General features: G+C 44.1%; 2 protein-coding genes across 2 annotated transcripts; both read left to right on the top strand.

Moving 5' to 3' along the window:
* Positions 1–1,534: 1,534 nt before the first annotated feature.
* On the top strand, positions 1,535–9,103 carry LOC139168932 (polycystin family receptor for egg jelly-like). Its single transcript, XM_070754713.1, has one exon. It carries the CDS (start codon positions 1,535–1,537, stop codon positions 9,101–9,103), a length of 7,569 nt encoding a protein of 2,522 aa, XP_070610814.1.
* A 5,516-nt stretch (positions 9,104–14,619) lies between these two features.
* Positions 14,620–22,410, top strand: LOC139168933 (polycystin family receptor for egg jelly-like). The gene has a single exon (XM_070754714.1). It carries the CDS (start codon positions 14,620–14,622, stop codon positions 22,408–22,410), a length of 7,791 nt encoding a protein of 2,596 aa, XP_070610815.1.
* The last annotated feature ends 1,736 nt before the right edge of the window (positions 22,411–24,146 follow it).

Raw genomic sequence — 24,146 nt, forward strand, 5'->3', positions numbered from 1 at the left:
TATTCTCACTGAATACTTTAGAAACATAGAAACATAGAAAAAGACCTCATGGTCCATCTAGTCTGCCCTTATACTATTTCCTCTATTTTATCTTAGGATAAATATATGTTTATCCCAGGCATGTTTAAATTCAGTTACTGTGGATTTACCAACCACGTCTGCTGGAAGTTTGCCCCAAGGATCTACTACTCTTCCAGTAAAATAATATTTTCTCATGTTGCTTCTGATCTTTCCCCCAACTAACTTCAGATTGTGTCCCCTTGTTCTTGGGTTCACTTTCCTATTAAAAACACTTCCCTCCGGTAACTTATTTAACCCTTTGACATATTTAAATGTTTCGATCATGTCCCCCCCCCCTTTTCCTTCTGTCCTCCAGGCTATACAGATTGAGTTCAATAAGTCTTTCCTGATAGGTTTTATGCTTAAGACCTTCCACCAGAACTTTGTTCTGTACAAAGTCAAATTGATTGTTAATCAGTGTTGCTTCCTAAGTGGATAGTTTGATTTCACAAAAGTTTGATTTACTCGGAATTATATTGTGTTGTTTAAGTGTTTCCTTTATTTTTTGAGCAGTGTGCACAGAATTAAACAGTATATTTTGGATATTCAGTAATAGTAAATAGGGAAATTGTATCTCTTTGAGGCGAGGAGAAGCCAGGCACCCTAACCCTAACCCAAACCCAAAACCTTGACTTGAGTGACATCAAGTGGGCCACCTTTAAGCCAGTCACATGACCTTTAAGCCACCCTAACTGGTCCCATGACTGGCAAGCCACACACACAAAATAAGCCACACCCACAGTGTGATAGTAAAAAAATTTGCAGCCCTTCATTGATCATAGGTGATGAATTTTGCTGGCCATATTGAAAGTGGAAATTTGAATAATTACTCTTGTCAATTGTATTGGAGGCAGGGGTGGCGCAGCAGGTAGAGTGCTGTACTGCAGGCCACTGAAGCTGACTGTGGACCTGTAGGTCAGCGGCTCAAATCTCATCACCGGCTCAAGGTTGACTCAGCCTTCCATCCTTCCGAGGTGGGTAAAATGAGGACCCAGATTGTGGGGGCAATAGGCTGGCTCTGTTAAAAAGTGCTATTGCTAACATGTTGTAAGCCGCCCTGAGTCTAAGAAGAAGGACGGCATAAAAATTGAATAAATAAATAAATAAATGAATGAATGAATGAATAAATTAATTAATTAATTAGATGGATCGTGAATACCAAAGTTCAAAGAAATAATTATTGTAATGAATTTTTCAGGTTGATGGTATGTTATTTTGTAGATGTGACTGGAGTGAAAAAAATAAATAAAAATTCTTGCCTGAAAGTGGAAACCGAAGAAAGATTCTAGAATTCTTCTGCCTCACTTCCTCCTGTTGGGATCTCTACGGTTACTAAGCGACAGTTGGCATGATGGCTGGAGCTACCGAAACCGTTTTCTTCCTTGCCAGAGCCTGGCTATTCCTTTGGCCTCTGCTCTCCCTTCCCTGCTGGTTTGGTGGCTGCCCCACCACCCTGGCAGCACAGCTTAACCTCATGCCACCGCCGTTGTCAGTCACTTGTGCCAAGCCCGAGAACCGCGTCTATCAAAAACAAGACTGCCCTTTCCGGGTCTCGTGTCTTTGGGACAGATACGTGGCGCTGAACTACTCAAAAGCCCCCCAGCGAAACATCAACGGGGGAGAGTCATCCGTGCCCCCTCTCTGCCACTGGTATCGGGATGACATCCTGGTCAACCAGACGACTTCATGGGCCGGTGAGTTGATGCTCGATCCTGGCCTGCCACGGGAAAGCCCCCCTCCACCGTGGGCTAGTATCCGGATCTCCATGCAGTGCATCTCGGTTACCTGCTTGTCTCCCTTGTGCTTGTATCACAACCTGAGCATCGAGGTGGTGGGGCAAGATGTCCATCTCTTCCTGCTGCAGCCTCGCACGCTTCCCATTTTGGAGAGTCAGCCGGTGCGCTTGGGCTGGTGTGCGCGCCTCAAGAGTTCGGCCTGGCTCTACCACTTCGAGAGCCGAGGGGGTCTTCCCGAGGCCCTCCTTATTCCCACCAACCAGCACAATGAGCCCCTCCGACTCAGTGACTCTCCCAGCGCCAAACTGAACCAGGTCTGCACGCCTTACTACAGCTACCACTTGACTGTGCAGTACCCACTCCGCGGATCCTACATTGCTTCCGTCAGCTATAAGCCGGGTCCCCAGAGGAGCCTCAGCCTGGATTTCTTTGTGGAGCCTGCTCTGCTCTTCGTTTTCAGGGTAACCTCCCAACTGCAGAGACCGTCGCAAGGGGCCCTGAGCTTCTCCTGGAACCTGGAGCAGCTCAGTCCAGAAATAGTAGCCTACCAACTCCTGGACACGCAAGGATCCTTAGACTGGTCCCATTCCTATGATTACAATCCATTTGGCCTGCACAGCCGTTTCTGCGCTGCGCCCGCATCACACAAGACCAAGGGCAGAGTTGTGGCCAGTGTGTACTTCCGCACCAGCCAGAGAATATCAGAGAGAGGGGAAGGAGGACTCGATTTCTCCAACGGGACCCTGATTTTCAGAAGAAGTAAGACAAGCTCAATTTCCGTAAGACTCAACCCACAGGAAAACACAATTAGCACTTATATTTTTACCCGGGCCCAAGGCCTCTACTATTCTACCCAAAAAGTCAACTCGAACAAGGGCCTTGTGGAGAACTCCAGCCTCTGCTATGTACTTTATCAGCAAGCGGGCCTCACTTACCTGATTACGGTTAAATTCGGGCAGCTGCAGTTATCTACCTTCAGCCTGGATATTTATCTGAACCGGAAAGAGGCCCTCTTTCAATCTCTCGGGGAAAAGGAGGCGGACGTTTATGTCTTCAACAGCACTTCTCCTGACAATAGCTTGGTCTACGTCGTGTGGTTCATCCCTGTGCAGCATCCTCTTTTGCAGTGTGAATGGGCCTTCGACCTTCAAGTTTTCAACTCCATGGGCGGGCATCTGGTGGAAAACCACAGTTTTGCCTACGTTGACCGGAACCGAAATGCAGCTCATTTCCTTCCTGATTCTGCCTTAGCTTTCCACCCTGCCTCGCACGTGGGATTTGTTGCCAGAGTGAAATGCAAAAAGAGTATTAAAATTCCCATTGTATTCACGACGAGGTTTAACATTTACACCTTGAAGGTCATAGAATCTCAACTTGCTTGCCGGCAAAAAACATGCACCATTCCCAAAGTTAGGATCCGGACAGCGAATGGCAGACACGTCCTGCATTACCCACAGGAGATTGGGTTTACACTGGCGGCAGACATGCGGGTCAATTGTCCAGGCCCGAAGACAACTAAAGTGAGTTGGAACATCTACAAAGTCTCTAATCTGTCAGATAAGCCAGACTGGTCCAAACCTTTAAATGCACCTGGCATTGAAGGAAGACATTTCATCAGACTGAAAATCCCTTGCTCCAGCTTGAATGCGGGCCTGTATCTTTTTAATTTTACTGTGCGGTTAATTTCATCCACTTCCCCCCGGAAGATAGAGGGCTCGGATGCAGTGTTGATAGAGGTTGGGTCAGATAATTGGAGTGCTGTCATCACAGGAGGCCACTTTAGGTCCATTGGGTTTTCCGATCGGTGGATTCTAAAAGGATCTGTCCTGTCCAATGGTCAGCTGGTCAGTCTGTCTCAGGGACTGTCTTATACTTGGTATTGCACCAAAGAGGAAACAGACTATACGTCAGTGGCCCTCAGCACAGTTGGGAAATGTTGCCCAGATCAGGTGGATTTGAAATGGACCACGTCCTCCGATTCGATTCAGACAGTACTTCCTGAAACTCTACAGGCCAATAATACATACCATTTTCTCCTGTTAGTTCGACATGGTAGCAGGATATCTCAAGCTCAACAAACCATCCACGTACGGGCTCATGGCTCCCTCGTTCTGAGCATTGCATGCCTTGAAAATTGTGGAACATCATTAATTCCAACAGAAAGATTTTCTCTGTCTGGAAAATGTGGGAACTGTGGAAAAACCAAACCCTCGTATTATTGGTCACTGCGCTCGGCCCAGTCCCATGAAATCAAATTTGACTGGTCTTCCAGAACAACTACCGGGAGATCAAGCTCATATCTACATTTTAAAGCCTTGGCTTTGGTCTCCATGGCAGAAGAGTCCTATATTTTGAGCCTAAAGGTCGTCACCAAAGATGGACAGTCCTCTAGTTGTGAATATTCTTTTTACGTTAATGCTCCACCGCAGATAGGAAAATGTCTCCTTAACCCAACGAAAGGAATAGCTTTTCTAACCAAATTCATTATCCGGTGCAATGGATTTGAAGACAGGAATCAGCCTCTTTCCTACAAAGTAATGGCAGCCTCAGATCAAACGGCGATTAGCTCCATATCCTCAATTCAAAATAATACTTTGGGGATAATTATCTATGCTGGACATGAATCCAAAACTCCCTGGTTTGTCCTCCCTCCTGGGAGACTATCACAAAACTCTACTTTGAGTATATACGTTCAAGTTTTCGATAGCCTTGGTGCCTCTTCTCAAGTTACATTGCAAGCAATGGTGCTGGATCAAAGACAACCAACAACCAATGCGGCCCTCCATCAACAACTACATGACTTGATCAATAGATCAAGTGCCCTTATGACCAAGTTGCTCATCGCCAAGGATTACTTGAATATAGGCTATATTGTATACATGGCAGCCTCGACCTTAAACAATATTGAAGCTTCACTCTCCACTCGTGTTTCTAAAGCAGATTTGCGCCAACACCTCCTTAATATAACCACAAGCATTCCTAGCACGAGTATCGGGGAAATCAATCAGGCGATCTTAAGCATTTGTCAAGCAACGCATGAAATCGCGGAAGTCAATAAAATATCCCAGCTGCTTGCAGTAAGAAAATTAAAAACAGTCAGCGAAGCTCTGAGGAGACACAGGGATCGAGGCTTGGGCTCAAAGGAAACTGAGATTCTTAGCAATGGGATTCTTGCAGGGGTGTCCAATATCTTGGATGCTTCCCTCTCGAATCACAGGAATCCTAACGCGGATGCCATTAAAGAAGCTATTTCTGTGACCGAAATATTAGCAGATCTCATTTTACAAGGTAAAGTCCCTGGTGGACACGAAACTAAAATGGCCGCCCGAAACTGGTCCATTCTCCTTCGGAAGGACAAAACACGGGACGTTTCTGGAACTTTCTCAAACAGGAAGCAATGCAGGAGCTGCTTTTATCCAAAACTGAAGCGGGGCTCTCGTGTGGAGTTAGAAGAAGATAATGTCATCTCCACCATCCTCTATGAATTTGAACAGAATCCTTTTCCTTGGTTGACTTTTGCTGACAATATTGGCACAACGGTGGCGGGTTTCAAAATGGTGGGGACCGATTCTAAAGGAGGCCTCACCACCACCGTTCCCGATGTGGTTGAAATGACCTTGACTAGGAAAGACACGGCCATCTTCGAGCTGACCATAGGGCCAGATAAAAAGCTTTCTAAAACGATGGGTGGCTTCAGCTTGGAAATTAAAAGAAACCCCAGTGATATTTTTATCCAACTTGTGCCCAAAGTGAAAATTACTTTCCAGGTGTTTATCTACTTAGATAATCTGAGTCACCCCCCCTTAGTTTTATATAATGCTTCTTATTTAAGTCCTCCAACGGTCATCCAAAAGGATGCAATTATCACTGGATGTGCTCTCCAGGTTCCTTATATCCTTTGCCTTCCAAAGTCATTGTTTTGGCCTTCAGCCTACAAAAGGGGAGCAGACACACTCAACCTTTCTGTTGTCTTGCAGTCCCACTCAATTGTGAGGCACCCGACTGCGAAATCTCTCCGTGTCGCTGTCTTTGCAGCAGGCTGTTTGTCTCTTGAAAACACTCAGGGTCAGTGGGAAGAAGACACCTGCAGCCTAGGACCTCAAACCAGCTGGTCGAAAATCCACTGTGTCTGCAAAGCGAAAGAACACAGCGCAAAGCCAACGAGATCCAGTTCAAGAAGGGCTTCAGGACCCGGAATCCAATTTTTGGCTGGCAAGTTACTTCTATTTCCCAACCAAGTTGACATGAAAACATTCCTCTTACAACCACCCGGAGAGAACCCTGTCCCGGGGTCGGTTGTGCTTGCTGTTTTCCTAATCTACATTTTCTTGGCTGTCTGGGCGACAAGAAAAGACAGGACTGATGTTGAAGAGCAGATTATAGATTTGCCAGATAACGACCCCTTTCACACTGCGAGGTACCTGGTGACCACCTACACTGGGAGCCGCCCAAGTTCAGGGACCCAAGCAGATGTGTTCATTGAGCTGATTGGCCAGAATGGATCGAGCGACGTGCATCTCTTAAAGCATCCTTCGTTTCCAGAGATCCTTCAAAAAAGCTGCACCGATACTTTTATGCTAACCACCGAGGAAGATTTGGGAGATCTCGTGTCTATCCACATCTGGCACAATTATTGTGGCTTCGGTCCTAACTGGTACTTGAGCCGTGTCAGAATCCTCAGCGTAGACACAAACCAGACGTGGTTGTTTCTGTGCAGAAAGTGGTTGGCCCTCGGCAGGAACAACTACCAAATAGAATGGGTTTTTGAGGTCACGGATCCACGCGTCCCCATCAGCAGAATTGATTACCTGTTGATAATGTTTAGCTACCACTGGTTCCAAGACCACCTCTGGTTCTCTATCTTTGTTCGTAGCCTTGACAGCTCTTGGAACAGGTTCCAGAGGCTCTCCTGCTGCTTGGAGATACTTCTGACCTCCCTGCTGGTCAACACGATATTCTTCAACACTAAGAACAAAGAACAGGTTTATCTCCTAGAGCTGCAGTATTTGAAGTGCATAGCAGCCGGTGTCCTTGGCGCTCTCATCTCCATTCCGGTGGGATGGGTTGCAGTGGGCTTGTTTAGATACTCCACGAAGGGGTCTTCCAAGTTAAAAATCACTCAGGGCCGGAGAAAAGAAAGCTTCACCAGCTTGCCCGAAAGCCTCCTTAAAGTAGGCACCCAACTTTCAGAGATGAGATCCCTTTTTAAAATGAGTGATAATTATGCCACAGAAAAGAAAGCGACTTTGGGTAAAACTGAGACATCGAAATGGCGTAGATTTCTGCGTTTCACTGCATGGGTCTTTGTCTTCCTCGTATCTGGGGTAGCATCATTTTTCATCACGTCCACTGGCCTGTCTTTTGATCACAAAACATCCACTGAATGGTTAATAGCTGCCCTGATATCATTCTGTCTCCTGGTGAGCGTCGTTGAGGTCTTACAAATCGCTATTTTCTCCGGCTGGAATATCTGTTTGGCCAAATACTGTGCCGACATCCCATGGCAACGCTACGAACATATGAAGTATACACCACGAACGATGAAAGCAGATGAGATGGCGAAGCTGCACAATGAGCTGGTGGAGCTGAGAGTGTCCAAGGAATACCAGCCCATAAAAAAGGAAGAGGTTACAGCCATGCAAAAGAAGAAGTTGGTTCAATATCTAGCCTACAAATACGTAAAGGACATGATCTGCCATTTTATCTTCTTGGCTTTAATTTTCCTAATCTCGCACCCGATCGATGTTACTAACGCCTTCTTTTACAACCGAGCCATATCTCGGAAATTTTCTACCGGGTTAGCTAATTTGAATGATGCACAAGATGTTTACAGATGGGTAAACAACAGCTTTCTGCCGCTGATACACAACCCCTATCACCCAAGCTATCTTCTGAACACGAGGTCCAAAATCCTGGGATTGCCCAGAATGAGGCAAATAAGAACGAAATCTTTGGAGCGGTGTGCCCTTCCCCACGAATTGAAAAACATATTTTTGCTGTATACTGTTCGCTGCAAGGACAAATATGGATCTAGCCAGGAAGATGAAACTAACTACGAGGGCTCGTGGTCAACTCCATCGGACAAATCACATCCCAAGAACCGTGCTGAGTTTTTAGGCTTCAGTTACGAGCCAAGTAGTTCCCAGTGGGAGTACATCTCCCATGGACAATTAGGTGACTATCTTTCCAGTGGGTATACGTTTTATTTCTTCCCCGAAGAACCGCGAGTGAATTCAACGAAAAGGTTGGAAACTTTGGAAGCGAAAAGCTGGATCGATAACAAGACGTGGGCCGTGATTTTCGAACTGACAGCTTTTAACGTCGACGCCAATATGTTCTGTAGCATTTCCGTCATTTTCGAACCTTCTTTACTCGGTCCTGTAAATGCCAGTCTCTTTGTGCATTCTTACAAACTCCCGTTTTTCACGCATCAGAACGTGGGCCAGATTTTCTTATTTTGCCTGACGATATACATACTCGTTATTTATATTGCTGACGAATTTCGCATGGTGTACCAAGAATGGCCGAGCTACTTTACCGTCGCTACAAACCTGATCAACTTTTGGATAAAAACAGTCTGCGTCCTCTTCCTGGTGATGTTTTCGTTCAAATTCAAGCTTTCTTCTGACTTGGTGCAATTTTACTTGCTTCATTCTCAACAGTTCACTCCATTCCATAAGGCTTCCCAGTTCGACCAGACAGTCAGAGGCGTCCTGGGAAGTTTGGTTTTCCTCCTGGTTCTGAAAACCTATCGCTACGCCAGATTTCTGTTCGATTTACGCTTAGCCCAAAAAACCCTCAAAACAGCCCTTCCTAGTATCATCAATACGTTCGTAATGGGTGTCGTGTTTTTCAATGCCTATATTGCACTTGGATATATAGGATTTGGCCAACATGAATGGAACTTCCGCAGTCTGATGTATTCCTTCACGACCATCTTGTCGTATAGTGCCTTATCATTTAAGAACACGGAATATTTGTCTGACAAAATTCTAGGGGGCCTTTTTTTAGGATCTTTCCTTTTGGTGATGATCTGCGTTTTTGTCAATTTAAGCCAAGTCATCATCATGTCAACTCACTCTGACATGAAGGAAGTTGTTTACAATCAGCCTTCCAACGAAGCAGAGGTCATGTATTTTATACTCCAGAAGATATACAGAATGTGGTATTTTGCCAGCACTGGCGCCTACACAAAAGGGGAGACGGATGTTTTTAACGCTGTGCTGTTTGGGAAATTTAAGAAACGTGGAAAAAAAACCTTGAAAAAACGCTTGGGGAGGAACGAAAAGCTTTATGTTGTTATTTAAGGAAAACGATCGGAAGCACGCATTAATTAATTTCCTTGGGCTATTCCTTTGGATCATACTGAATTCCCAAACCGTCTTCTATTCTCATCCCGTTGTTTTGATATAAAATGGACATTCTATGTTATTCTGGAAACCACACAGTAATTGAGTTCTTAGTTTGGGGCTAGTGTCCAATCTCATTTTCATCAGCAAACAGGCTGAGTGACATTGAATAGGAGTGAAGTCTTTTCTAAGGAGACATTCGACTTGCTCAAAATCTATCCAGAAGAAAGTAAACTATGGTCTGACCAACTCATCCAATCCCATTGTGCTAAATGGAAAAAAAACCAAGTTTACAAGACAGAAACGAGAAAAACCCAAGTACGTTTTTGGTCACTAGTTCCTTCACTGAGGCCAATCCATGCTGTACCCGTTTTGGAAGTTCAACACACTGGTGGAAAGTCCTCCACACCAAGACCAGCTGCTACAGAGAACCAAAATGCCTGTAGAATGTGGAGAAACACTGAATATCCAGAGCGAAGCAATATTTGTAGGGGAATCTCCTGAGGAGATGGAGGTATAAGGATCAAGAAATTCAAAATGGCGGCCGTGACTACCTGGTTGGCCCCTTTTAATGTGCTTCCTGCCTGTGAGGCATGTGAAAGAATCACGAGGCTTCAACTCACAGCCTCTCACTTATGCTTTGGATCTCCTCTCTTACTAATACCCCCTGATACATGGAGTACTGTCTTACCGAAATCTTGAACTTTTTCCCTTCTGATTGTCTTGCCCGGTTCCTATCGTCCCTTTCTTTATCCACAGTTACTTATCTTAGGAGACTTTTTTTTAGGATTGCCCCTTTTTCTGTTATATGAATATATGAAAAGTAGTGAAGTGAAAGTTCTTTTTTAATCAGTCACTTCTGTGTTAAAACTTCTCAAGTTTATTTCAATAAATACGGTAGTTTTGTTCAGTTAAGTCTTGATTGATATTATCATTGCCTTTTCTTGTTTATTATTATTATTATTATTATTAGTCTAGGGAGAGGGGCGGCATACCAATCTAATAAATAATAATAATATAATATATTTATATTATTATTATTATTATACTATTATTATTATTTATTAGATTTGTATGCCGCCCCTCTATAATAATAATAATAATAATAATAATAATAATAATAATAATAATAATAATAATTAGATTTGTATGCTGCCCCTCTCCGTAGACTCGGGGCGGCTCACAGCAATAATAAAAACAATGTACAATAACAAATCTAATAACAGATCTAATATTTAAAAATATCTAAAAAACCCTTATTTAAAAACAAGACATACACACAAACAGACCATACATAAAATATAAAAACATAAACTATAATTATAATATTATTATTATTTTATTATTATAATTATAATATTATTATTATTATATTATTATTATTATTATTATAATTATATTATTATTATTTATTAGATTTGTATGCTGCCCCTCTATAATAATAATAATAATAATAATAATAATAATAATAATAATAATAATAATAATAATAATAATAATTATTATTATTATTATTATTATTATTATTTTTAATTAGATTTGTGTGCTGCCCCTCTCGGTAGACTTGGGGCGGCTCACAGCAATAATAAAAACAATGTACAATAGCAAATCTAATAACAGATCTAATATTTAAAAATATCTAAAAACCCCTTATTTAAAAACAAGACATACACGCAAACATACCATACATAAAATATAAAGGCCAGAGGGAGACATCTCAATTCCCCCATGCCTGACGGCAGAGATGGGTTTTAAGGAGTTTACGAAAGGCAAGGAGGGTGGGGGCAACTCTGATATCTGGGGGGAGTTGGTTCCAGAGGGTCGGGGCCGCCACAGAGAAGGCTCTTCCCCTGGGTCCCACCAAATGACATTGTTTAGTCAACGGGACCCGGAGAAGGCCAACTCTGTGGGACCTAACTGGCTGCTGGGAGGCCTGATTTTGGGAGGCCTGCAGGGTTCTCCTAGGAGCTGGGGGGAAGGCAAAAACACCCCCATTTTTGCAAAAAAATTGGAGAGAAATATGCCACTTTGCACAAAAAACAGAGTGTTTTTTTCCTTCCCCCAGCTCCCAGGAGCTCTCTACTTTGTCTCCTAAACCCTCTGGACATCCAATTTTTGCAAAAAAAATAGGCTCTTTTTTTGCAAAAAAACGGGGTCATTTTTGCCTTCCCCCAGCCCCTGGTGCATCTTATGATAGGAAAAATATGGTATAAACTGCTTCACAGCAGTGATGTGCTGCTATTTATTTATTTATTTATTTATTAGATTTGTATGCCGCCCCTCTCCGTAGACTCGGGGCGGGTAACAACATTAAAAAGACAATATGAAGAAATCTAATGTTAAAAGTAATGTAAAAAACCCCAATTTAAGAAACCAATCACATACGGACATACCATGCATAAATTTTATAAGCCTAGGGGGAAGGGAATATCCCAGTTCCCCCATGCCTGATGACAGAGGTGGGTTTTAAGGAGCTTACAAAAGGCAAGGAGGGTGGGAGCAACTCTGATATTTGGGGGGAGTTGGTTCCAGAGGTTCGGGGCCGCCACAGAGAAGGCTCTTCCCCTGGGTCCCGTCAAACGACATTGTTTAGTCGACAGGACCTGGAGAAGGCCAACTCTGTGGGACCTAACCGGTCGCTGGGATTCATGCAACAGAAAGGGGTCCTGGAGATATTCTGGTCCGATGCCATGAAGGGCTTTATAGGTCATAACCAACATTTTGAATTGTGACCGGAAATTGATCAGCAACCAATGCAGACTGCGGAGTGTTGGTGTAACATGGGCATATTTAGGGAAGCCCATGACTGCTCTCGCAGCTGCATTCTGCACGATCTGAAGTTTCTGAACACTTTTCAAAGGTAGCCCCATGTAGAGAGCATTACAGTAGTCGAACCTCGAGGTGATGAGGGCATGAGTGAGTGTGAGTTTTTTCCTTCCTGCAGCTCCCAGGAGCTCTCTACAGGTCTCCCAAACCCTCTGGACACCCCATTTTTGCAAAAAACAGGGACGTTTTTTGCCAAAAATAGGGTCGCTTCTTGCAAAAAATAGGGACTTTTTTTGCCAAAAACGGGGTCATTTTTGCCTTCCCCCAGCCCCTGGTGCATCTTATAATAGGAAAAATATGGTATGCTATACTGCTTCACAGAAATTATGTGCTGCTATCCGCCAGTGCTAACGGTACTCTCCATGCGCGCACGTATAACGCTAATGCTTGCTCACACAAGATTAGGTTGCTGTGCATGCACAGCAACAGAAGTCTTGCGCGAGTGTCCACAAACCTGTGAGATTTGGACGATTTTCATCTTTTTTTGCTTCCACACATGTGTGGATATTGGCAAATTTCTCCCAAATCTCACTCGCGTCAGGACTCTTGCGGTTTACCCTGTCTAAGTGGTTTACAGAGTCAGCATTTTGCCCTCCAATATTCAGGATTATCATTTCCAGAAGGATGGAAGGCTGAGTCAGTATTAAATTTAAGAATTCTTAAAATATCATCACAATCTAATTTAACTGATGTAAAGCACATGATGTTGATGTTGATGTTGTGGGTGATGGTGATAATACTGTATTTTTCAGAGTATAAGACGCACCTTAATTTTGGGAGAGGAAAATAGGGAAAATAATCTGCTTACCCGGTATTCATCTGGCTAGCGTCCTTCGTCTGGTCAGCTTCAGCACATTATTTTATCCCCTGGTTAGGGCTTTAAAAAACCTTATTTGGAGAGAGTAACAATGAAAGAGCTTGCAAGCCAGTAAGAGTTGAGAACATCATTAGCACCTGGAAAAATACATTCTGAGCAAGTAGAGCAATGGAAAAAACCCTGCAAAGACTTAGGGCTTGGAAAACATTATTCGCAGAGAGTAACAATGAAAGAGCTTGCAAGCTGGTAAGAGCTGGGAACATAGCTATGGCTAACATGTTGTAATTGTTATGGCTAACAATTGAATAAATAAATTGTTAGCACCTGGTTAGTGTTCTGCCTGACTGGGCTCAGGCAATTCGTAACAGTCCAAGGAAAAGAAATCAAACACACACGTGCTCTCCTAATCAGCAAACTTGTATTAAACAAACAAAAAAGGGTTAACCAAAACAGTCCTTAGTGTCAGGAAATAATGATAGTGCAAGGCATAATTCAGCCAAATACAAAACACAGGAAAAAGCAAACAAAGACAACCTGCATGGAGCAGAAACGTTTCAGGAGTCCTTTGAATCTTTAGAGCAAACAGCAAGTCCCAGAGGTTTCACCTCCCACGTGCCTGAAAAGGCTGGGTTGAAATCCAAAGGCACAGAACAGAAACTTCAGAGCAGGAACCACAAAATAACACAGATAAACAGCCACAGTTTGCCTTTTGCCTCTGTTCCCTTTTATACCTTTAGCCCTCATTAAGGGAACCACACCCAGCCCTCAGTATAAGAACCACACCCAGCCCAGGTGCTACTCTGATCACCTGTAATAATCCTTCAATTGAGCCCTCCTTTGCATGGCTCTTTGGCTATGCATGTCTATGAATTGGTCTGCAGAGGAATCCGAGGAAGAGAGACTGTCTGAGGGACTGCATACCAAATCCCCTGGGCTGTCTGCTGGGTCCTGCGTGCTGTCTGCCAACTTCTCTGAACCAGTGGCCTCATCCTCATGGCTGTCTGCCACGTCTTCCTGGCTGTCAGCCAGGCTTTCACACTCACTTTGTGCCGCATCTCTCTCATCTGTGGGAGCAACGGCTGGCCCAAGCCCAAACACAACAGTTAGGGCTGGAAAGAAATTTATTTGGAGCAAGTTAGAGCAATGAAAAAAACCCTGAAAAGACTTAGGGCTTGGAAAACATTCTTCTCAAAGAGTAACAATGCAAGAGTTTGCAAGCTGGTAGGAACTGGGAACATTGTTAGCACCTGGTTAGGGCTGTAAAGAAACTTATTTGGAGCAAGTTAGAGCAATGAAAAAAACCCTGAAAAGACTTAGGGCTTAGAAAACATTATTCGCAGAGACAAACAATGAAAGAGCCTGCAAAGGAAGAGATGGAAAAATCATTAGCAGCTAATTGGGGCTGGGGGAAAAAAAAGCTACATTCAGAGTATAAGATCCACCCAAATTATCAGCCTCTTTTAGGGAGGAACATGGTGCATCTCATACTACGAAAAATATGGTAATTTATTCAAGAATAAAACATTATTGTGACTATTTCTCAGGACATTGGGGAAAAATTCTGCCCTAGATCCTAAGGAATTCCTGCCACTTAGTGCAGTGTCTCTCCACTTTGTGTGGACTTCAACTCCCACAATTCTCCAACCAGCCCTTTTAAGTCCACACATCTTAAAAAGTAACAAACGCTGACCTATAAGAGTAACATAATCAAAGGGTGCTCAAAAATACAATGCAGCAGAACTCCAACAGAGGTTGCCCAGTTGCCAAGTTCTAGAATCCCTGCAGTCATTCCATCCACAGCAGTTAAGGCTCTGGACGCAAACCTTTCCAGATGCATTTCTTCTTCATGTTTAGGGTTTGTTTCCCCTTGGTCCTTTCTCTATGCCTGGCCCCATCACTGGTGACATCTAACCACACCTATTGGGAGAAGGAAGACGACAAACCCCAGACCTCGTCTTCATGGGACACTAACTGTGAGGATGGTTGGTTCAGAGGTGTAGAGCTTCTTTCAAGAGCTTGGAAGCAACTGAGGGGTGGGTTTTCTCCACCGCACTGTTGGGTTTGGAGGTCCATCTCGAGACACAATATGCTTCTGTGCTCAAGACGTGGGGCGCTGGAACTAGTCTTTGAAGAACGTGACCTCCGTCCTTCTCCAATCTCCGCCCGTATTGCAATCCAGGGTTTCTCCTGTTCCTGTAGTCATCTTCACCAACATCTGAGAATTAAGTTGCATTGCCAAGATGTCTCTCTGTTCCTTCTCTGGCCATCCACATTCCCCAAACATCAATGGAAACAAATTCAATTAAGCTGCTGCTCACGCCTAGGTAAAACAAGATGGCGCCTTCTTAACCGTTATAGATCGGGTGGCCTCCTAGCCTTTTTCCTTCCCATCAACCATCACCCATATTCTTCACTAGGTAATCACTACAGGCGCTCCTCCTATTTCAGGCGTCATCTCATGGCGCACTCCACCCACCTTCCTTCCTTCTGTGTCAAGCAAGGCCCTTTGGTCACGCCTACTATGGACGTGCAGGTGGAACCCATCCTATTACATCTCTACAGCGCCCGTTCCAAATTGCTCTGCATCCCTCATAGAACTGTCCGTCTATTCTGGAATGTCTCTTCAACCAAGTCCCAACGAAAGATCTACAGCCTGGTGGATGTTCAGGGCAAAAGGTTCTGGTCTACTACATACAACCCCTATGCTTTACGGAACAATTACTCCATGGCTCCGAGTCCGCCATCTTTCAGGAACAAAGTTGTGGCTCGTTTCTCTTTGGTTCTTGAAGAGGCAGAATCTGGGGATTTGAGTGGGGCGTTAGATTTCTCAGGGGGGATTTTAGGTCTAAGGACCAAGAATCCACCTCTGGCTTATCTTACCGTCAACACACGGAAAATCAAGGCAGGCACCTATTTTTTTACCCACCGGTGGGGTTTCTTCTATCTTATCAAAGGCTCTTCTGGTCACATTCCTCCCAACACTTACCACCATTTTTATCAACAGCAAAGTCTCTCTTACTTGATCACCATTGAATTTGTCCACTGGTGCTGGTACAGGTTCAGCATCCATCTGTATCTTAACCGAAAAGGAGTCCATTTGAAGTCTTATTCAGAGAAAGATGTAGAAGTTCACATTTTCAACAGTGGCCCTTCGTTTGTGCCAAGTTCGGTCTTCATTGCTTGGTTTATTCCTCTGCAGAATCCTTTACTCCAGCACAAGTGGACCTTCAACCTACAATGTTTGGGTGCAGAGAAGGAAGATCTTCTCAGGAATGCTATCTACAGTTATAGAGATCGTGTCAAAAACGCGGCCCGTTTTATATCTGACCTTCCTTTTAACCCTGCTTTATATGCAGGCTTCATAGCACGAGTCAATTGTACACGCATCGGCCAAATACGCATCGTTTTAGAAACCAAAGTCAGTAGTTATACCTCGAAGGTCCTGAAGTCTACAGTGGATTGCCTTCAAAGATTTTGTTTCCTTAAAAGAGTAAAAATCCAGGAATCTCGTCATACTAATCCTGTTTTAAATTATAGCAAAAAGGTCTCGTTCACTCTCTCAGCTGATATCGAGGCAAATTGTCCAGAATCAAAACAAACACATATAATGTGGAGAATCTACAAATTTCCAGATGTGAAGACTGGTCCAGACTGGTCAAAACCTTTGAATCCTCCTGGAGTTGGGAAAAAAGATCTTTTCATCTTAAACATTCCTGCTGATAGCCTGGATGAAGGCTTGTATTTATTCAATTTGACCACAACGTTAATCACAATGGACACTTTAGAGAAAGCTGAGGGTTCCGATTCTGTGTTTGTCAGGATTAGACCCGACAAACTCTGGGCGGTCATTGCTGGAGGTGATTTGCAGACAGTTGGGTTTTCCGACCAATGGATTCTGAATGGATCTGCCTCTTCTGATCCAGAGGCTGCCCAACCTTTTGAAGGTCTCACCTTCACTTGGTATTGCTCCAGACAAAAAACGGACTATATTTCCATGACGTTGACTGAGACTGGGAAGTGTCACCCACATCAAGCAGATTTGAAATGGACTACTTCTTCCGAACCGGTACAAACGGTTCTACCTAGAACACTTCAAGAAAATGCCACCTACTATTTTCTCCTGGTGGTTCGTAAAGGAAAGAGACAGGCTCAGACCGAACAAAGAGTCCAAGTGCAGCCTGATGCATGGCTATTACTGACCCTCACCTGTGTTGAGAACTGTGGAAGTTTGGTGATTCCCACAGAAAGATTTTGCCTTCTTGGCAAATGCCAAAATTGCAGGAGGTTTTATAGGCCTCGTTTTCGCTGGTCACTTTTTTCAAGAAATTCCTCTGAGCTCCAGTTTGACTGGGCCTCCAAAACTTCAACAGGGAGAACTAATCCATATCTCTGTATGGAACCGTTGAGTTTGATGCCTATGTCAGAATTCTCCTTTAGACTTGCATTAACAGTAAGCCTGGAGGGACACGAACCATTGCTCTGTAACTATTCATTTGTTGTAAATATACCACCAGCGCTTGGAAAGTGCAGCCTTAACCCTCCCGTGGGAATAGCTTTCCTAACAAAATTCTCCGTTCACTGTCGTGGCTTTAGAGATCAACATTTGCCTCTTAGCTATAAGGTCAAAGTAGCATTAGATTCAATGGAAATGCCCATTAGAGGAAACAGTACTTTGGGTACCGTTGTTTATTTTGGCAATCGATCCAAAAGTCCGCCTTCTTTTTTACCCGTTGGTATACCTTCTAAGCGATATCTCTTGGACTTATATGTCCAAGTATATGATGATCTTGGTGCTTACTCCCAAATTACACTATCCACCATAGTACACAGCCCGCTGAAAGCCAAGGAACCTGACGTTGTATTGAAGGAATTGCACAGCCTAACATCCGCTCCTATCAGTGGAAATTATTTTAGCGTGGGATATTTCGTCCACATGGTGGCTTCTGCTTTAAATGATCTGGAAGTGCTCCCAAGACTTCACTCCTCTAAGACCAAACTGCGTGAAACTCTCTTAAATCATTTGGCTGGGATCCCAACGACAAACATCGTGGAGGCAAACCACGTGATCGCAAGTATTTTGCAGATCACTCAAGAAATTGAGGAAGTCAATGGGAAATCGCAGCTTCTTGTAGTCCGTAAGCTCAAGGACGTGACTGATGGGTTGAGAAGACGTAACAGAGAAAATGGAGGTTCTAAGGAAATCTATGACCTAGGAACAGCTATTCTTGAGGGGTTATCCAATGTCCTGAAAGCTTCTCTACTCAAAACCCCACAAAGCCATAGAATTGTGGCTGAGGAATCCATGTCTGTCACTGAAATTTTAGCAGACCTCCTTTTACAAGGCATAGTCCCAGGAGAACATGAAACCATCATAGGAGCTGATGGCTGTACCATCACATTAAGGAAAGAAGAAAAGTGGGATATTTCTGAAACTTCTGCTAAGAGAAGAGACTGCCAAAACTGTTTCTATCCCAAAGTGAAGCAGGCGGAATATGACCGTTTGCCTGACGATGCGATCATTTCTACGGTACTTTATGACTTTGATGAGAATCCACTTTTCTGGTTGCCATCTTCGGACAATATAAGCACAAGGGTGGCAGGGTTCAAAATGGTGGGGATTCAACCCGATGGCGATGTGATTGAAATCGTGCCTGAGGTGGCCGAAATGATCCTGGCCAGAAATGAGGAGAAGACAGCTGTCCTTGAGGTGGTGGTGGAACGCAGCCAAAACTTCGCTGAAGCATCTGGAGGCTTCAGTTTTGAAGTCCGTAGAAACTCCAAAGACATCTTAATCCAGATAGTGACGCAACTAAAGCTCACTTTCCAGGTTTTTATATACGTGGGTCTCAAACTTCGTCACCCTCCCATAGCTGTTTTTAGCATTTACCACAATAGGCCAGTGGTCTCAAAGACTAAGTATTACACAGGTGACCACTGTGTGTTTCAAATACCTTACGTTTTCTGCCTATCGCAGAGGTTACTCAAATCCATATTCCGAGGCAGCAAAGCTGAAAAACAAAACATTTCCATCGTTTTCCAAGGTGACCACTTCCTGGGGGATCACAGCTCACAGAGACTTGGCCTCGTGCTGTTTACGGCGGACTGCTTGTATCTCGATGACGACCGGACATTTTGGAGACAAGATAATTGCCATCTCGGACCTCAGACTACGTGGCAAAAGCTGCACTGCATCTGTGCGGGCAAAAGGCGCACCACAAGGACTGTTGACCCACCAACAGGAAGTACCTCCGTAGGAAACGTCACGTTTTTAGCAGGGAAGGTGACCGTCTATCCTGATCCAGCGGAGATTAGAAAGATCCAGTTGGCTCAAATCCAGAAAAACCCAGTGATAATCTTGACCCTAGCTTTCATTTTCCTGACCTATATCCCGTTGGCTATTTGGGCATTGAGGAAAGACAAGGCCGACGTAGAAAGCAGAGCTCATGCCATTGTCTTGCCTGACAACGATCCTTTTGATAAAGTTTGCTATTTGGTCACTGTCTATACAGGCAGCCGCTTTGGAGCCGGAACAACAGCCTCTGTTTTCTTCCAATTGGTAGGGGACCAAGCAGTTAGCGACGTCCATCGCTTGAGCCACCGTAAACATGTGCCTTTCCTCCGTGGGTCCATCAATACCTTTCTCCTGACATCTAAGAATGACCTGGGAGACATCTATTGCCTTCAAGCTTGGCATGATAACGCCGGCTCTTCCCCGAGCTGGTTCCTGAGTAGAGTCAAGGTAGAAAACATGTACACCAAGCAGTCTTGGATGTTCATATGCCGAAAATGGCTTGCTATCAATAGAGACGATGGTCTGATTGGGAGGGTCTTCATTGTGGTCCAGCCGTCGGAGCCTTTAAGCAAAATGGATTTCTTCCTCATCTGCTTTGCCAAGGATTTTGCGGACAATCACTTATGGTTCTCCCTTTTGGCCCCCGTGTGCACTGGCTCTTTCAACAGACTTCAAAGGCTCTCTTGCTGCTTAGCCACCGTCTTCTGCGTCCTCCTAATCAACATGATGTTCTTCAAGGCTGACGTGGATCGGCAGATGCATCCATGGCATGTGCAGTATTTGAGGCTCCTGACCACAGGCCTGCAGAGCGCTTTCATTTCAGTCCCTTTGCAGATGATTATAACAGCTCTGTTCAAATATTCGCAGGCCGAGCCTTCCGACCAAAAGACCCCTGAAACTCAGCAGAAACTGTGTCCTCCTTTAACGCCTGGAAATCTGAGGAACTGGGAAGAACTGTTGCAGAAATGTTACTTTCTAGAGACCGCTTCGAAATCTCCAGAGACCGGCTTCCCAGATGGCGGCTTTGCCACCGCCTCCCATCCACAAAACACGGCAGACCAGAAACATATTAGATGGCGGCAGAGAGCTAAAAGCCGATACAACTGCACAATTCCCGAGGGCGATGCCAATATAATTTCAACGGAGGAAGAGGCTTCAGAGGTCGGCTGTACCAACTTCAATTTTAACAATAAGTACGTGGAGAAGGGGGCAGAGCACCCAATGAAGACACCCAATGCTCCCAGCATGCTTTTCTTCAAAAGACCCCGGATCATATCTTGGTGGAACAAGTACGTTTCATGGATGCTGGTCTTGGTTGTTTCTGCCGCATCCTGTTTTTCTATCATATTATACGGCACATCCCAGAGCAACAGAACCTCTTTAGGATGGCTCGCGGCCTCTGCCATCTCGCTCCTGGTCAGCATGTTCTTCCTTCAAACGCTGAGCATCCTTTTCTTTGCGGCCTTAAAGTCGCTTCATTCCAACTCCTGCGAAAACATTCCGTGGTCTATCAAAGAAACTTTCCTGGAGATTAAACTGAACGAGGCGAGCATGAATGCTGACGACATGCGAGAACTGCATTACGACCTTGTAAGAATGAGAGGCAGCAAGCGGTACCAGCCCTTGGAAGAGGACGAGATCACCATTTTCAAGAAAAGGGAGAAGATCCGACGCCAAGCCTTCATTTTCCTGAAGGATGTCCTATGCCACTTTGTCTTCTTAATGCTCATTTTGAACATTGCCTACTCCATGGAAAACACCACGAGTTTTCACTACAACCAAGATATGAAGTCTAAATTGTCTACGGGGCTTTTTGAAGTCAGCAAAATAAAGGAGATTCACCAGTGGTTGAGAGAGGTCTTTTTGCAATTAATTCACAACGCCCCGAAGCCAACTTTTCTCCCAGACACCGGGTCCAAAATCCTGGGTTTACCCAAAATGCGGCAGATAAGAGCGAAGCGTAGCGAAAAAGAATGCTTCTACCCGCAGAGTTTTGTGAACAAATTTGTGATTAGTAAAAGCCACTGCCTTCACAAATATGGCGTCGACGAAGAGGATCATGGGAACTATCTCGGGTCATGGAATAACCCAGTTAATGAATCCGTGGCGAACCATTCGGGCAATTTCACAGGCTTCACTTACCACAAAGTCAGAGATCCCTGGAGATACGACTCCTACGGAGAGCGAAACGCGTACGAAGCGGGAGGGTATACTTTCAATTTTCATCCCAAGGAGACAATCTCTGAATCGATGAACAAAATGGTATCTTTGGAAGAAAACAACTGGCTTGATGAAAATACTTGGGCGCTAATAGTCGAGTTGACCGCTTTTAACTGTGACACGGACTTGTTTTGCAGCATATCGGTGGTCTTCGAAGTTTCTAATTTAGGCCCTATTAACACAACTTTGTGGATCCACTCATATAAACTCCCCATTTTCAAGCATCTGGATGGAGGGGAAAAATTTGTTTTCGTCTTGGTGGGCTACATGCTATTTTTTTACATCATCGACGAGTTTTGCGTAGTGGAGCAAGAGAGACTCAACTACCTTAAAAACATCTGCAATTTAATTAACTTCGGCATAAAGGCGGTGTGTTGTTTCTTCCTTCTGCAACTTGGGTTCAAGTTCAAGCTGGCTTCTAGCCTTATCGAGCTCTATCTCCGTCAACCAAACCAATACATCCCCTTCCATAAAGCGGCTTCCGTTGATAAAACTTTGAGGGTCACTTTAGGGTTTCTGGCCTTTCTGATTGTCCTGAAAACGCTCAGGTACTCTCGTTTCTTTTATGATGTCCGCCTGGCCCAGAGGTCTATTTTGGCCGCCCTGCCAGGGATCTGCTCCATGGCCTTAGTGGTAGCGGTCTACTTTTTCGTCTACATGGCTTTTGGCTACCTCGTCTTTGGCCAATACGAATGGAACTACAACATGATGAGCCATTCGGCACAGACCGTGTTTTCCTACTGCGTTTCCGCTTTTAAAGACACGGCTTTCCAATCCAACCGTGCTCTGGGCGGGCTTTTCCTTGCTTCCTTCTTGATGGTGATGATTTGCGTTTTGATCAATTTATTCCAGGCCGTGATTATGTCGGCCTATGACGACACGAAGCAGCCCGTTTACGAAGAGCCTTCCAACGAAGCCGAGGCGGTTAATTTTCTCCTCCATAAATTCAGCCGGATATGGGCTTTCATCACCTGCAGGCCGGTATCGACGCCAGATACGGAACTTTTTAATCGTGTCCTTTTCGGGCTTCCTGAGCGGAAAAGTAGACATCACCTTGGACTCAAAGCCCGGAAAATAAATGGGAAGAAAATGGTGTATCTTGTCATTTGAAGGAAAACGAAGGGAGGACAAATGAATCGCTCAAATCAGGACTCAAATTTCTAAAAATCCATTTTTCCATTAGCCTCAGCTTCTGCTTGTTTATTTACAGCACAATTTTCTGGAACAATTACTCTTTAATTATTAGCAAGGATACATACATATTATTAGCAAGCCCTACATGGCATTGGGCCAGAATACATCCGGAACTGCCTTCTACCGCACGAATCCCAGCGGCCGATAAGGTCCCACAGAGTTGGCCTTCTCCGGGTCCCATTGACCAAACAATGTCATTTGGCGGGCCCCAGGGGAAGAGCCTTCTCTGTGGTGGCCCCGGCCCTCTGGAACCAACTCCCCCCAGAAATTAGAACGGCCCCCACCCTCCTTGTCTTTCGCAAATTACTTAAGACCCACCTTTGTCGCCAGGCATGGGGGAGTTAAGTTATCCTTTCCCCCTAGGCTACTACAAGTTATGCATGGTATGTTTATGTGTATGTTCGGTTTTTTATAATAAGGGGTTTTTAGTTGTTTTTATTAATTGGATTGTTCATGTTGCTTTACCACTGTTGTTAGCCGCCCCGAGTCTGTGGAGAGGGACGGCATACAAATCCAAAATAATAATAATAATAATAATATAATAATAATAATGATGATGATGATGATGATAATAATAATAATAATAATAATAATAATAATACAGCCAATCAGGATGAAAAATATGATTGCTTTCATTTTCATTGTCTGCTGGACTTTATCATCTTGGTTGCGAAGAAAACAAAAATGATCAGGGCCAAGACTTTCATGTAACTATTTTAAAACTTCTGTATTTATTTTAGAGAGCTTGCTTAGGTGGCTTCTTTCTTATTCTTTAATTTTTCAAACTTAGTTGACATTTTCAATGAAGGACAGAAGCTGCACTGTTGTCTCAAGCATCTTTCTTGGGGAGGAAGAATCGAAATTGCAAAGTCAAGTACCGGTACTCAAATTAACACAAGAAATGTCGATCTTTTTTAAAATAAAAAAAAAGTTTCAGAGGAATTTCATGAACATTAGAGCACCTTAACAGCCAAAGAATTGTCACCTTCCAGATTAAAGAATATTTTAAGCCTTTTTTAAATTCTTCTGATTTCATCCTTAACATTTTCAAAACTGATATCCCATGTTCTGCTTTGGAATTGGCACAATACAGTGTTGACATCCATTATGGCAGTGATTTTCAACCTTTTTTGAGCCGCGGCACATTTTTTACATTTACGAAACCCTGGGGCACATGGAGTGTGGGGGCGGGGGGCCTAAAAATGTTTGGACAAAAAAAATCTCTCTCTCTTCCTCCCTTTTGCTCTATTTCTCTCTCCCACTTTCTCTCCCTTCCTCTTTCTTTCTCTCTCTCTCCATCCCTCTTTCTTTCTCTTCCTTCCTCTCTTTTTTGTTCTCTTTCTCTCCCCCTCCCTACATCCCTCTATGTCTTTCTCTCTCTCTCCTTCCCTCCCTCTCTTTCTCTCTCTCTCTTGCTTTCTTTCTCTCTTGTTCTCTTTCTCTCTCGCTCGCTCTTTCTCTCTCTTGCTTTCTTTCTCTCTCTCTTGATTGCTTTCTCTCTTGCTTTCTCTTTCTCTTGCTTTCTTTCTCTCTGAGCTTCGCGGCACACCTGACCATGTCTCGCGGCACACTAGTGTGCCACGGCACACTGGTTGAAAAACACTGCATTAGGGGTATCCTCAAGTTGGATAGTAAATAATAAATAATCACAG

The sequence above is a fragment of the Erythrolamprus reginae genome, chromosome 6, assembly GCF_031021105.1.
Source record: "Erythrolamprus reginae isolate rEryReg1 chromosome 6, rEryReg1.hap1, whole genome shotgun sequence".
NCBI classification, from domain to species: domain Eukaryota; kingdom Metazoa; phylum Chordata; class Lepidosauria; order Squamata; family Dipsadidae; genus Erythrolamprus; species Erythrolamprus reginae.